The sequence below is a fragment of the Melanerpes formicivorus genome, unplaced genomic scaffold (assembly GCF_026170545.1).
Source record: "Melanerpes formicivorus ecotype bairdi unplaced genomic scaffold, bMelFor1.0.p_v2 SCAF_32, whole genome shotgun sequence".
Taxonomy (NCBI): domain Eukaryota; kingdom Metazoa; phylum Chordata; class Aves; order Piciformes; family Picidae; genus Melanerpes; species Melanerpes formicivorus.
The window spans coordinates 5,069,824-5,084,747 of record NW_027142384.1 but is presented as its reverse complement, the minus strand read 5'-3'; the positions used below and the strand labels follow the sequence as shown (position 1 = coordinate 5,084,747).

Here is a 14,924-nt window from a genome sequence, read left to right as displayed (position 1 = left end):
CCCCCAATATATTTATTCAGTAATGTTCAGTCCCCAACTGTTTTCTTTCATGTAGTTTTGCTGTTTGTTGGGGTTTTGTTTGTATGTTTTGTTTTGTTTTGTTTTGTATTACGTTGGGGGTTTTTTTGCCAGCCAGCCAGAGAGACACAAAACTTTGTTTCCCACTCCTACTGAGCCTGAATGGGAATGTAATATTTGCTTTATTCTTTACTTGGTACCCCAAAATACTTTTGTCTGCAAGTGGTTGAAGCTCAACATTAACAATGAAAGAACGTGGAGTGAAAGCCTGTCTGTGAAGCATATATTCACATAAGTCATACAAAGAGCAGAACCAGGACCCTCAGGACCTCTCTCATCTCAGTGTCTGAGATGGGGAAACCAAGATACAACCTGACTGAAGTCACTCAGGAATGTAGTCCTACAGATAAAAATATAGAAGTAAAAGAAATTTATTAAGGTTTGCTCTTTGTCTCTATAATCAAGACATGATCTGAGGAGCTCATATATGTTATTTTATATAGTAAAATAAGACCAAAGCAAAACAAAATACAAAACAAGGACAAAACAGTCGGAACACAACAAACCTAAGTGGTGTTCCTACTTCACATCAGAGTAGGTCTGAGCAGATGCGCATTGTAATGCCAGTCTGTTTGATAATCAGGAGATACTGCTCAAATTCCCAAAGCAGTGCCAAAATTTGGATCTGTAGTAGTTTCAGGAGAATATCTTTTCTCTTTGATGAGCTGTGCTAGCAGTCCTTACTTTGAAGGGATGGGAAAGCATTAGGGAGCTTGATAAGCAAATCAATCTCAACACAGAGCCATGACAGTGTTATACCCAGTGCTCCGGGCACCTGGTTTTACCATAGTGCCCTATAATTATCCCCATCAGTTATAATTTGATTGTTTAGGAACTTATTGCTTTCTTCCAATCACAGGGACATGGCATGCATATTCCTTAATGATCCACTGAAGGGATGTACAATGTCTCTGAAATTACTAAAAAATTGTGAGTTGGGAAATGTCTGCACCACACGTGGGAACAGGCAGGGGCAGAGCTTCATCTTCTCCTGATCCCTCTCACCAGTACCTGCCTTAGCCTGGCTCTCAGTCTTTGTGCATTTACAAAAAGTAAGGTTATGTCCAAAGATGCACTTACAAATGGGACAGCTCTCAGACTGAGCAGGAAAGATTGGTCACACTAAAGAAGAGGTTGGACTTGCTTGATAGAACAAAATAAATGTCAGCCATTATTTGTACCATGCTTGCAGAGGAATAGATGTGTTTGCAATGGAGAGAGGCAAAGAAAGTGCTCCACTTCCCTGGACAGACTGGGAATAATGGGACAAGGTCAATTTATAGAATCATAGACTAGAATGGCTTAAGTTGTGAGGGACCTTAAAGATCACCAAGTTCCAAGCCCCCTTCCATGGGCACATACACCTCCCATGAGACCAGGCTGCTCAAAATTGTTGCTCAGTTATATGAACTTGAACATTGCCAAGAACTGGGTCCTGCTCTTGGATTAAAACAACCCCATGCAATGCTACTGGCTTGGGACAACATGGTTGGAAAGTAGCCTGGCAGAAAGAGGCCTAGGGGTGTTGGTTGACAGCTGGTTGAACATGAGCCATCTTATGAATCATAGCTTGTATTGGGAATAATGTGGACAACAGGAGTAGGGAAGTGATCATGACCCTGTACTTGGCACTGTTGAAGCTGTATCTCAAGTACTGTGTTCAGTTTTGGGCTCTTCACTACAAGGACATTCAGTTGCTGGGGCAACAAAGTTGGTGAAGAGTGTAGAGAACAAGTCTTACGAGGACCAGCTGAGGGAACTGGGATTGTTTAGTCTGTTGAAGATGAGGCTGAGAAGAGATTTTGTTGTTAACTACCTGAAAGGAGACTGTAGTGAGGTGGGTTATTATCTTCTTTCAAGTAACTAGCAATAGGATAAGAGGAAGTGGCCAAGGGAGGTTTGGATTGGATATTAAGGAAAATTTCTTTACTGAAAGAGTGGTGAGGCATTGGAATAGGCTGCCCAGGGAGGTGGTGAAATCCCCATCCTTGAAGGGGCTCAAAAAAGGTGCAGGCCTGGAACTTTGGGACGTGGTTTAGTGGGCATGGTGGTGTTGGGTTCACAGTTGTACTCAATGATCTTAAAGGTCATTTTCAATTGAAAAAATACTAGTTTATGATAATCTCTAAAGTATTCATATCCTGTTTTTCAGGTCACTAAACTGACACAAGCACTCAGTGAGTCACTTGAGAGAGAAACATTGCACTTGCAGGACTGCCTCTGATTAAAGCAAAGGGATTTGCTGGGAATCATTTATAAAAATGATCCTTTCCTTCTTCAAAATGCAATTATGAATATAAGAAAGAGGACATTCCCTTTCCTCCTTTTCTATTTATCTAGGAGTAGTACTTCTAGTAGATGATTATGGGGGGGGGAAATATTTCTTTTTGCTATGCAGAATTGCATGTCTAAGGAAAAGCAATGAAGGAAAAGCAATGAAGGATACTGAAAACCAATTCTGCAGGGGAAAAACAAACAGACAAACAAAGAACCTTCTGAAAATACTTTAAATCCAGTCTGTTCATGAATAACCTGTTACTCTAACTGGAAAGAAGAGTTATGGGTCATTTAGTGGCAAATCTCTTGTTTTTACAGGAAGAAAAAATATGATATAACCAATCTCTTTAATCTGATGTTAACTGAAACTGAAGACATAAACAGAAATAAGGCACAGTTTTCTGTCAGGAAAGTGATCATCTTCAGGCACTAGCTGCAAAGACGACTGTGGAATCCACTTCTTAGTGTCTGTCAGCCCAGGTTAAATGCTTCAAGCAAGATGAGGCTTTAGTCAGACACAAGACATGTTTTAAGTGATAGGAAGAATTTCAGCTCAGCAGTCAGAAAATGGAAGACTCCTGGCTATCCCAGAGGTCAAACCAGAGGGCGTGACAAATACTTCTGACTGGGAACCGAGTACTTCTCAGTCTGGAGAATGCCTCTCTTTAACAACAACTACAACTATTACTGTATAGCTGGCTCTTTTGGGAAAGTAGAATTGCCGTGACATTTCTTTGGTTTGACTATTTCCATTAGATATTTTTCTATCTCAGTTTTTGGGTGGTGTTACTATTATTGCTGCTTGTGTTGTCTATAATGTATTTCTGGGCAGACAGAAATCCTTCTTTCAAAGGAATCAGTAGCCTTGAAGCCATCACACAAACTGCATTAATTCGAAGGGAGTGCATGTGTGGGTTTGATTAAGCCATGGTTTAGTTAGTCATGAGGTATTGGGTGATAGGCTGGAGTTGATGATCTCTGAGGTCTTTTCCAACCTTATTGATTCTATGATTCTATGAAAGCTAGAAACAGGTAGATTTAGATTGGATGTTAGGAAGAAGTTCTTCACCATGAGGGTGGTGAGACACTGGAACAGGTTGCCCAGGGAGGCAGTAGAAGCCTTGTCACTAGCGGTTGTTAAGGCCAGGCTGGATGTCGCTCTGAGCAACCTGATGTAGTGTGAGGTGTCCCTGCCCATGGCAGGGCCGTTGGAACTAGATGATCCTTGAGGTCACTTCCAACCCTAACAATTCTATGATTCTCTATGCCTCTAAGAGACAAACATGGCTCAAGCAGGATTTTCCGTTTCAAATCATGTTGGAAAAACAAGAGGTCATGATGTGAGGAGAGGAATAATTTGGGTTTACAGAGTATGAGTGTGATAAAAATCAGTTGCAGTGAGGTTTCTTATCGCTAGATCTGTTGTGAATCAGTTCTGAAAAAAACTTTGCAGAAGTGAGTTTCCAGAGCAAATGCAGAATTAAAAGACATTCAACACTGCAGCTTATATTGCAATTCTTTTCTCCAGGTATGTTGGGAGACAAAAGAACACCTGGTGGGTTGACTTTGGCTGCATGCCAGATACTCACCAAAACAGCTCTATCATTTTAACTTAAGAGGGGAGAGAAAAGAAAATTAAAGGCTTATGGTTTGAGATAAAGTCAGGGAGACATCACTCACCAATTGCTGACATGGACAAACCAGAAAATAAGTTTACTTTATTTACTAATCAAAGCAGCATAGGATAATGAGAAATAAAATCTGAAAGTTAAAGCACCTTCCTTCCACTCCTCCCTTCTTCCCGGGCTCAACTTTACTCCCAAATTCCCTGCCTCCTTCCCCCAAGTGGCACAGGTGTGTGAAGAATGGGGGTTATGGTCAATTCATCACACAATGCCTCTTCTTCTGCAGGGGAAAGACTCCTTGCACTCTTTCTCTGCTCCAGCTTGTGATCCCTCCCATGGGAGACAGTCTTCCATTAACTTCTTCCATATGAGTCCTTCCCAGGGGGTGATTTTGTTTACAAACTGCTCCAGAGTGGGTCCCTTGTGGCAGCTTCTCCCAGATGGCACCCCAGTACCCCGCTGCTACCTAAACCTTGCCACACAAACGCAATACAAGTCCATAAATTACTTTTTATGATCTTATCAGGACAGAAGCAAAGGCTCATGGAGTAATAATTGGGATAGACAGAATAGCACTAGTGCAGGTGTGTGAGAAATGATGTCCTAAGAGGGAAGTTTGAAGAGCTGCAAACTTCAATTCAGGCAATCACAGCCTGATACCAAAGCAAAAATTCATCTTTGCATACCAGTTTGCATTCATTGGCATCTCACCATTGTGAGCTGCAACCTTTCCTAGCATCTGAATTTGTATTGCCTAGCTTAACCTCTGATTTAGACAAAAAATAATAAATGCTTACACATCTGTTAGCCCCTGAACTGCCTAGTATGGTGCCTTCTGATTCCAATGCCATCACTTGTTATGGTAGCTACTATTGCCAAACATTGTAACGTTCCCACTATTCCTGTGAATTCAGGACAGTGTAATATTGCTCTTGTGGGTTGTGCAACATAGCTGCAATCACTTCTCAGCAGTTCAATACTAAAGGTTTTCATTTGAGTTGTTGTCAAAAATATCATTGAAACTTCCTCTGATGTCAGCAGGTCAGTCTGTAATGATAGCTGAAACAAGAACTGCCTGTGGCTTCAGTTCCCTGTCAAACCCTTCTGAGTGATGCTGCAAGAGGAAATAGCCAGTGGTGGCAAGATGACCTGTATCAGGAACAGTATGGACTGTATCAGGAACAGTATGGCCTGTATCAGGAACAGTAAGGCCTTTATCAAGAACCGTATGGCCAGCAAGAGCAGAGTGGTCTTTCTGCCCCTGTACTCAGCACTGGTTAGGCCACACCTTGAGTACTGTGTCCAGTTCTGGGCCCCTCAGTTTAGGAAAGATGTTGACTTGCTGGAACAAGTCCAGAGAAGGGCAACAAAGTTGGTGAGGGGTTTGGAACACAAGCCCTATGAGGAGGGGCTGAGGGAGCTGGGGTTGCTCAGCCTGGAGAAGAGGAGACTCAGGGGAGACCTTAGTGCTGTCTACAGCTACCTTAAGGGAGGTTGTAACCACATGGGGGTTGGTCTCTTCTCCCAGTCGACCAGAACAAGAGGACACAGTCTCAAGCTGCACCAGGGGAGGTTTAGGCTGGATATTAGGAAGAAGTTCTTCATAGAAAGAGTGATTGGCCCTTGGAATGTGCTGCCCAGGGAGTTGGTGGAGTCACCATCACTGGAGGTGTTTAGGAAGAGATTGGATGGGGTGCTTGGTGCCATGGTTTAGTTGATTAGATAGTGTTGGATTATAGGTTGGACTCGATGATCTCAAAGGCCTTTTCCAACCTGGTTAATTCTATTCTGTTCTATTTTATTGTATATCTCATATTGTATAAAGATATGCTTCCAAAAAAACTACTCTGAGAATTACCTGAAGATCTCAGCTGTTACTTTAAAATGTGAAGCTTTTAACTCCTGTGTTTATAGATACAGAAGAATTTCTGCAGAATCAAAAAACAGACAACTAGCAAAAAGAACACAGTGTTTGTATTTTGGAGCTGATCTCATGATTTTTGGTTTCCTGGTTCATGATTTCATCATGTTGATGGTAATATGGGTGTCGTGTAATGGAAATGAACAATTCCTCCTCTATTTCTGCTTCTGTCTAAATAGCCCTATTTTTTTAAAAAGCACACAGCTCTTTCATTACTGGTAGCTGGGACTAAACACAAAAATAAATTATGGTTTTATAGGGAAAGAGGGAAATGCTGAGCATAGCTATGTTATCCTCTGTGTCCCGAGCCTGGCTCTAATGTGGCTACAGTGTTTAGGGAAGATTTCCATCTAATGTGAAAACTACAGTTTTGAAAAGGAAGAAATGTGATTCTGGGCAGTCTCCAGCATCTGTTCTCCTATTTGCTCCTGAGCCTTTTTGGTGAAGATGAGCAAACAATGAGCCAGAATTGTGCTGTGAATTTGAAAAACAGAAAATTGGTACAGTTTTGCTTGTCTAACTTCTGTGGTGAGAAGAGCCTTGTTTGTAGAGCCTGGAACATATTTCAGATGCACAAGAGGGTATTGCTTTCAAATACTGCTTGAATGATGTCCCCAGTTCCTCTATCACCCACTTCCAGTCCCAGTAAAAATTAAAAATGAGTAACAGTTGTGAATACCACATCTCTCTCAAACCCCAGACACAAAACATGCTTCCTGGCTGTGGTTGTTATCAAAAAAGGCAAACTGAGGAAGTGGCCACTACCATGGAAAACAAAAGGGGAAAAAAGAATCGGATAAAGACCACATAAACCTGCAAAAAGGAGAAAATATCCACAGCTAGAGTAAGGCTCAAAACAAGAACTGTCCTCACCTCTCAAATATATTCACAGCAGTTGGATTTTTGTTTCGGTTTTTTTTTCTAGTTGTCAATCTTGTACCATATCTCTGCTAGCCCATACACATGCAGTGCTGTGGCATGAAGCTTTGCAGAGGTCTTGTGGGACACTCCTATCCAGAACATCTTAAAATCGTTTTTTGGCTTAGTGCTTGACCCAAAGGCAGTGTTTCAGTCTGTAGAGACAGGGGAACATTGCACAGCTTTTAAGATCCTGGAGAGGAGATATCTTCACAATCAACCACACATTAGGATGTTTAGCTTGGTCCCAGTGAACTTTGGAATTCCACAAGTCATCTGATCTCAGATATTAAAGACTAAATTTAGTCTTTAATAAGGCAGCTTCAGAATTTGCACAGAAACTGCAACTTTCAAAATTTGTGAAGCTTTCAGAATTTGGGGAACAGAAGCCTTTAAACTTTTTATGGTTTTACCTTTTTTGTTTTAAATGTGTGCCTTTTGGAGGTACTGAAAGCATGATAAAACATGCTGAGCATGTACAGATGGGATGTTAAGGAAGATGTTTGGCAAATTATTGGATAAATATTGTGCAATCCTAGATCTAGTTTCTTTGCTATGCCAAGGAGGCACATAATTCCTTTCTCCAAATGAACAACAGGGAAGCTACTCTTTTGAGAGAAAGTGGCAAGCCATGTTATCAATGTTCTAGTCTCATCCTAGTTCTGGCGAACATGCACTTCTGAAGGCCACTCAAAAGAAGCAATGTTCTCATCTACATCCTGGGGAGACACACCCACACACTGAAATATTCTCATCAAGGATATTTTCTTTCTCTCTCATGACCAGCTGAGTCAGCGCACCTAGTCAGCATCTGGCAAATATCGTGCCTTGCAAACACAAAATAGGCCACCACAAACCCCTCCTGAGGATAAAACCCATTGCTCACTCGAATTCTCATCTAAATTGAGGGCGGATGTGAGGAATAAGACCAAGTGGTGTTTATTTCTTCTTCTTTCATTCTTCTGCCTTCTTAAAACCAGAGATGGTTCTTTTAGTGCCCCAGGACTGACAACAATCACTTCTTCCTTTGCTCATTTGTAGCCACCTGCATCTTGGTTACTAAGCTAATAACGATGCTCTTTCCAGCTTTCTTAAAAAAGAAGGGAAAACTTTCAGGAAAGCAGCATTGGAAAATCTACATACAATGAACTAAAAGGCTGTCTCCACATCCAAACAATAGCCTCTTTCTAATTATTTTTGGAAACCAATTTCTTTGGTTACAAGCTACAGTATCCTTTTAGTATCAATGGGTCTGCTTGTTTCAAATACAAAAAAATGTCCTGGGTGCTGGCCAGGCCTGTACAGAATTCTTCAGGCTCAGAGTTTGAGACAATTTCAATTCAAGGATTTTCTGTTTGTTTTGTTTCTTTTAACTTGCTCCTGGTTTTATGCTTTTTTCAGAGTTGCAGTTATGCTTTGAGTAAATTCAGTAAAGAGTTAATTGGTGGAGTAGATCAAGATTTTTTCATATCATATATCTAGAGTTTGGGGTTGGTTTTTTTTGTTTGTTTGGGTTTTTTTTTGACAAGACAGAAGCTATTCTTAACAGTTATTATAGTAAATTGGTGTAAATGTTTGGAAATTAATCATTTGAACCACATCAGAACTGTTCCAATCTTTCTGTTCTAGGTCAGATCTTATCTGATTTATGCTAATTTACCTGCATTTTCAATAAGTAGTTTTCATCTGTTTTTGGTGGGGACCTTTTCCATGCTGGCACAGCTGTAGGAAAGAAACAAGAGTCTGGGACAGAGTTTAGACTGTAGCCTGTGCTTTGGATTTGATGTGTTCTGGCTCTGGTTGGTCTGCAGCAGCTCAGTTTAAGCTTCTGTTTTACTACCTCTTCACAGCTCTTCTAAACCTTCACTACTCCATAGGGTTTAGCTATCTTAATGTTTCTAGCCTAAATTTGTTTGCACTCAATTTGAATAGACAACACCCATTTGGCTCTATGCCAACATTGTCCTAAGGTATAAATGGCTCATGAATTCATTTATAAAGTTCATGTCTGCTTTCTATTCTTGTTTATCAGCATTAAGGAAGCAAAACTCTGTTTAGTCTCGCCTTGCAGGATGGGCTCTCCATTCCCTGGTGTCACTCACAGCAAATATCCACTCCTTCCAGCAAAGTTTTCAGAACGATTTGTGACTGTTATACACATAAGATGGCCACTTCTCAGAGGTGTTCCAAAACAATCATGGCAGAGCTGGAACTGATCAAGCCTACCCTTGTCCTCTTTGCTTTGATCATTAGAACTTGCTTCTTACGTTTAAATGCCAGTGTTTTGCATTCTGAAGCAGAGCAGATTTTTTATCTCACCTTTTTTACGTGCTCCAGGGGACTAGGTGCTTTCACAGCATGTGTTGATTGATATTGTCTTTCTCTTCAAGGGAGGCTCAGCTTTTTCCCCATCATCCATTATCACAAAGAGAAGAGCACAGACTCAAGCAGCAGTCCTGGCTGAAGATGTAGGATGCTCTTCGTCCACCAGTGAGGAAATAGTATCTTGCCTCCGCCAGTTGCCTGCTCAAATCCTCAATGATGCACAGACTAAGGTACACCGTAGCAGAGTACATACCACTGGCAAAGAATCAGAAATTTTTCATTGACACAAAGCTAGAAAGAAGCTTAAAAACCACATGGGGCTGAATCCTTGTGAAAGAGGAACTGAACTGTCTGGTGCAGTGATGCTGATGTCCATCCACTTTTGACTTATGAATATTCATAGCTTGATTCTCCTTTAGATTAAATTTCTTTTACTTTTACCATATCTTCCAAAAATTGATTTAAATATCATTTTCCCTTCTTTTCCCCTCTCATAAGCCCCTGGGTGTTAGTCTAGAGGAGAATTAAGTGCCTGTAGATTCAGTAACTATTTTTTTTTTCCAGAAAAGGATGCATGGAGCTATGTCAGCTTCTATCTCATAAGTGGGAGGCTTGTCAAAGCCGCAGTATGAACACTTTTAGAGATAGAAGCTTTACTCACAGATTACATTTTCTGATCAAGACCACCACAGAGCAAATCCCTAATTAAAAAAATATTTTTATGACTCTAAGACCCTCATTTTTCTTGGCTTGTTCAGCTCATTTCACCTACTGAGTCTATCAGCAAAAGTGTTGTTTCCTGCCAGTGGTGAGTTTGCACTTACAGTAGCTGATCACTTGCTCACTTGAAGGCTATTGACTTAGTTGTCTGAAGCATAAATACATTGGAAATGAGTAGTTTGTTTAACTGCACTGTCATTGCTTTTTCTGCTAACCTAGCTCCTAGCTATCAGTGGCCCATTCCAGTACTGGGGTCCAGTGATAGATGGAATTTACCTTCGGGAACCTTTAGCTAAAGCCCTCCAGCGTCCTCAGATTCGCAAAGTAGATCTTGTCATTGGAAGTGCTCAGCAAGATGGGTTGATCAGCAGAGCTAAGGCAATTAAGGTAGGAAGACACTCGTTGCTAATGAACTGATGGTATAACTGTTTTTGTAGTGATGACACTAATCACATGCAGCCTCGACAGAGGCTTTGTGATTTCCACAGTTTGTGAATCATGCTCCATGCAAATATGCAAAGGTATTGTCCATCTCCAGACAGTCCTATTTAGGCTGATTAATGACAGTATTCTATTTGTTAATTAACATTATAGGAGGATAAATGAAAAGGTAAGAGAACAGCAGTGATTTAGCATGTGTTAATATGTGGCAGTATGTTTTACTGTCTCTAAAATCCTGATTATGTTACAATCTCAGTTATACCTCACAAAGAAGAAAGCAAACTCATAACTCATACCTGTGAAGCTGGGCTAAGTCACTCTTTTCCCTGCCCGTGGATTTGTTTTGGGGTTTGCTGGCTTTGTTTTGGCTTGGTGGTGGGTTTTTTTTTTTGTTGGTTTTGTTTGTTTGGGGTTTTTTGATACTAGCTCTTTAGTTTGTCTTGCAACTAGTTGGAATCCTTGAAAGACTGCTAAACGGCTGGCAGATCTTTCACCATCTTTTGTAACAATGTTTATCAGAAGCCATTTAAGGCCTAAGATCTGCACATACTCTGTTAGTGTTATCACTGTCCCAGTTTGTCAGACAAGTGTCATTTTGCCCCTAGAAACATGTAAATGTTTGGTCTATCTACTGTTTCAATTTCCTTTTAAAGAAAACACTGGACCAGATTCATTTGTATACTCCAGAAGCTATACTGCAACAATAAGAACAGTAAGCATTATTTAACCTATCATTTAGGCAACTTTTATGATAATTTTGCATCACCAGAACAGTAGAAAGTGGTGCCCCTGCAGTCTTTCTTTTCTTACTTTCTAATAAAATGTTGCAAGCCCCCCTGTAACTCTGAGGTCAGTTGCTAATACCTCTTCAAAGGTTAGCGGAATGTAAATTATTTTACATTATTAAAGTCAGATGTTAAAACTGTATTATATTGTATCATGGTATCATAGTATCATTCAGGGTTGGAAGGGACCACAAGCATCATCTAGTTCCAAACCTCCTCCATGGGCAGGGACACCCCACACTAGATCAGGCTGGACAGAGCCTCATCCAGCCTGTTCTTAAACACCTCCAGGGACAGGGCCTCGACCACCTCCCTGGACAACCCATTCCAGGGTTTCACCACTCTCATCGTGAAGAACCTCCAGCTTCATTCCATTCCCCCTAGTCCTATCACTACCTGAGATCCTGAGAAGTCCTTCCCCAGCCTTCCTGTAGGCCCCTTTCAGATACTGGAAGGCCACAATTAGGTCACCTCGGAGCCTTCTCTTCTGCACACTGAACAGCCCCAAGGCAGCACATTTGAGAAATCATGTTTCAGGTGGTGCTATTTTAGTGTTGGGTGGGATGAAAAATCTGAAAAAGTCTTACAAATGGCACTTCTATTTCTCATCCTTCTCCACCTGCTGAGTTCTCTTTCATCTGATTCAACACATCACTGAGACCACACTGTATTATTGATCACTGAGAAAGGTCACCAGATTTTCTGGGGTGTTTATAAGAACACAGAAACTAGTACATAGGTGAAGCAAAAACCTAAGACAGACTGCACTGAGTCACATCAAAGACCCATTTAGTACAGAATGCTGCTTTCAGCAGTGGCTAAGAGTGGAGGTTTATAAGAATAGGGTAAACAAATCTGATACTTCTGCTAAATGCTCTCCAAGCCTCTAGCACTTTGCCGCTCAGAGACTTCCTAGCCTGATTTGATCTTTCCGTATTTAATAACCATCAGCTGATGGTGTTAACTCTTTAATTAAAAAAACGTATTAAACCTCATCTTTACTGATTCTAGCATCCACAGAGCTGTTTGGTAAGGAATTCCTCAAGTTAACTATGCATTGTATGATGATTCATCTCCTTCTCTGTGGCTTTCAACCATGATGTTTATTTGATGCTTGGTAGTTGATGAGGTAGTTAAGAATCAGTTCCTAGGGTACTTTCTGTCTTTCTAATTCTAAGTAGCCATGATGCATGTAGAATAAGTTAACAAGTGCCTTAAAAAGACCTCAACAAAATCAAAGTGTTGCATGAAAGTTCCTTTGTGCAAGAACAGAACAGATTTGACATGGAAAAGCATCTGTAATCTTATCCTTAACTGCCAGCCAAACCCACCAGCCTCAGCAATTAAATGAGAGATTCCTAATTAGATAGCAGCAATGCTTCAGCTGCTTAGTAGTGACCTGAACTGATGGAAAGATTGCTTTTGAATTCAAGGAACTTGCAGTCAGATCTTCAGTGATATACATATCCTGGTATTTAAAATAAATGACTTTTGCAGGCAAGTGTACTATGCAGTTTCATAAGTGGCATTTGCACACATGAAGTGACGTGTCATGTGTGAGCTGCAGGGCTTTTTCAAAGTAAAGCTGTGTATTTGGTTTGGCTGAGCTGGAATTGATTCTCCTCAAAATATCTTTCTAGTGCTGCGTTTTGCAGTGCTGCAGCTGGGTGCTGATATCACAGCAGTGTTAACCCAGGCTGTGCTTTTCCAACGTTTCCCTGCCACAAGAGTATGCTGAGGGGTGGGCAAGATCTTGGGAGGGGACACAGCCAAGCCAGCTGACCCAAACTGACCAAAGGGGTATTCCATGCCAGATGATGGCACATCAGACCTAAGAACTAAGTGAAAGAAGGATGCAGGGGGATATTTGTCAATGGCATCTGTCCTTCAGAGCCACTGCTTCCCAAGACTGACCACTGTCTGCTGGTGGGAAGTAGAGAATAACATCTCTCTTTGCTTTTCCTTCTGCATGTGGCCTTTTCTTGTGCTTATTATTATTATTGTCATTATTAAATTGCTTCTATCTTATTACTGGCTTTTGTTGTAATTTCCCCCCTCCTTTTCCATCTAAGAAGGGCAATGATAGAGTGGCTTTGGTGGGCATTTGGCACCCAGCTAGGGACAAACCACTGCAAGCTGTGTTACTGAAGCTGGCACCACAGGACTTTTTTTACAGTGCATGGACCAAAATCTAGCAAAAGAAGATTTTATTACAAATACAAGAAAAATTGCCAAGATCCTCATGGATCTTGGGATATTTGGTAGTGTGTGAAATCTCATGTAAAGCCGCATAATCAAAATGCACAAAGCATTAGAATACATTGTTAAGGACAGACCTCAGCAGTCAGAGACTTATGTTCCATAGTTCATTTCTGTGAATCTGTTGATAAGTAATAATTCCCTCTGTACTCTATGTATTCAGTTGTGGAAAGACCTTCCAGCAGCATGATGAAAACCAGCTGTGGACCATCAAAATAATACATTCAGCATCTATGGTAACTGTACTGGGCGGACACCAGGATATTTTGCATCAGATTTACTGCCCCAGATACTACAGGTGGTTTGTTAGATATTTCTCCCTGGAGTTCTACCAACTTTCAACCAGTGTGCACCTGCAAGGTGTGCTCTTTAGAAAGGATCTGATCCACATTTTTTTTTTTTTTCAGGAAGTCACTCAGTTTGTGGACTTGAAATAAATTCTTTACAAAACAAAAGAACAAACAAACAACAAATAAACAACAATAACACACCAAAAAAATCCCACCAAAGTTAAAAGTCTGAACTAATCAAATTAAAAAAAAAATATCAAAGGAAGATATGTTGAAAACTTCCAGAAGTCTTTAGCTTTAGTGAAAAACAGGATCAGGAACACACTTAGGTATAGAAGGTGGTCCCTCTGCTAGGAGTAATTCTGCAGCGACTTGGGAACTCTGATCTGGGCAAAACACATTTATGTTAGGAAAGGTTTCAGGCCATAGATATCTGGAAAAAGGCAGTTTACTGTAGGTGTCTCTGAAAGGCCCCAGGAGTTATGAAGTTTGAAGATCATGGCTGCTGTTTGCATTGGGGTATGAAGGAGGGGGATTTCTCTTTGAGGGCTAAGGCAGATATACTTCCAGAGGGGACCTAATTCCAGGCTTTATGGTAGTCACTTTTCTTTGTAGGTGCTTTCCAGAAGAGTCATTAAATAGTTATGTAGTGTGATAGCTATCTGGAATTTCCAGAGGAAAGGAGCAATATCTTGCTCTTTCCCCTCTAGCCTTACTTCAGGGAGCTCATCAGAAAGACAGCAGTGGGCACACCTATAGTGGAGAGCTATACATTTGGACTACTTTTGTGAGTGCCAGTGGGGTTTCTTTAGTATTACAGCTACATCTGTGCAGCGTGATTTGCATTTGCTAGATTAGAGACTCAGTCCTATAATACATTTTGAAGGGATCAATACTGCTGGCTTGTGACAGTCTTGGAAAAGCTACAATGGGACAGTTCCTTACTTCCCCTAGGAATCGGAGTTCACAGCAGAGAAGTCTCATTCCAGCAGAGGGAGATCAGAACCTATATTGTTTCACTAAAACTATTTCTTTTGGTTTTGTTTCTAAATTCCATATATGCATTTTGTTCTCAGAAATTTGAAGAAAGTCAAGGAAGAGCCAACAGCAAAACAGCCTTCTATCAGGCTCTGCAAAATTCTCTTGGAGGAGAAGATTCCAACTTCTTAATTGAAGATGCTGCTACATGGTATTATTCCCTTGAACACTCAACTGATGATTATGCATCCTTTTCCAGGGCTTTGGAAAATGCCACTCGGTAAGAAACTCATCCTAATACAACTGT

At 40.9% G+C, this 14,924-nt stretch overlaps 1 protein-coding gene across 1 annotated transcript in view; it reads left to right on the top strand.

Annotated features, from left to right (window-relative positions):
* The window catches only part of TG (thyroglobulin), a 138,424-nt gene that overhangs the window by 104,285 nt on the left and 19,215 nt on the right, over positions 1-14,924 (top strand). Inside the window, exons 42-44 of the mRNA XM_068155500.1 lie at positions 9,210-9,374; positions 10,084-10,251; positions 14,716-14,897. Coding sequence (XP_068011601.1) covers positions 9,210-9,374; positions 10,084-10,251; positions 14,716-14,897 — 515 coding nt within the window. The remainder of the gene's footprint in view (positions 1-9,209; positions 9,375-10,083; positions 10,252-14,715; positions 14,898-14,924) is intronic.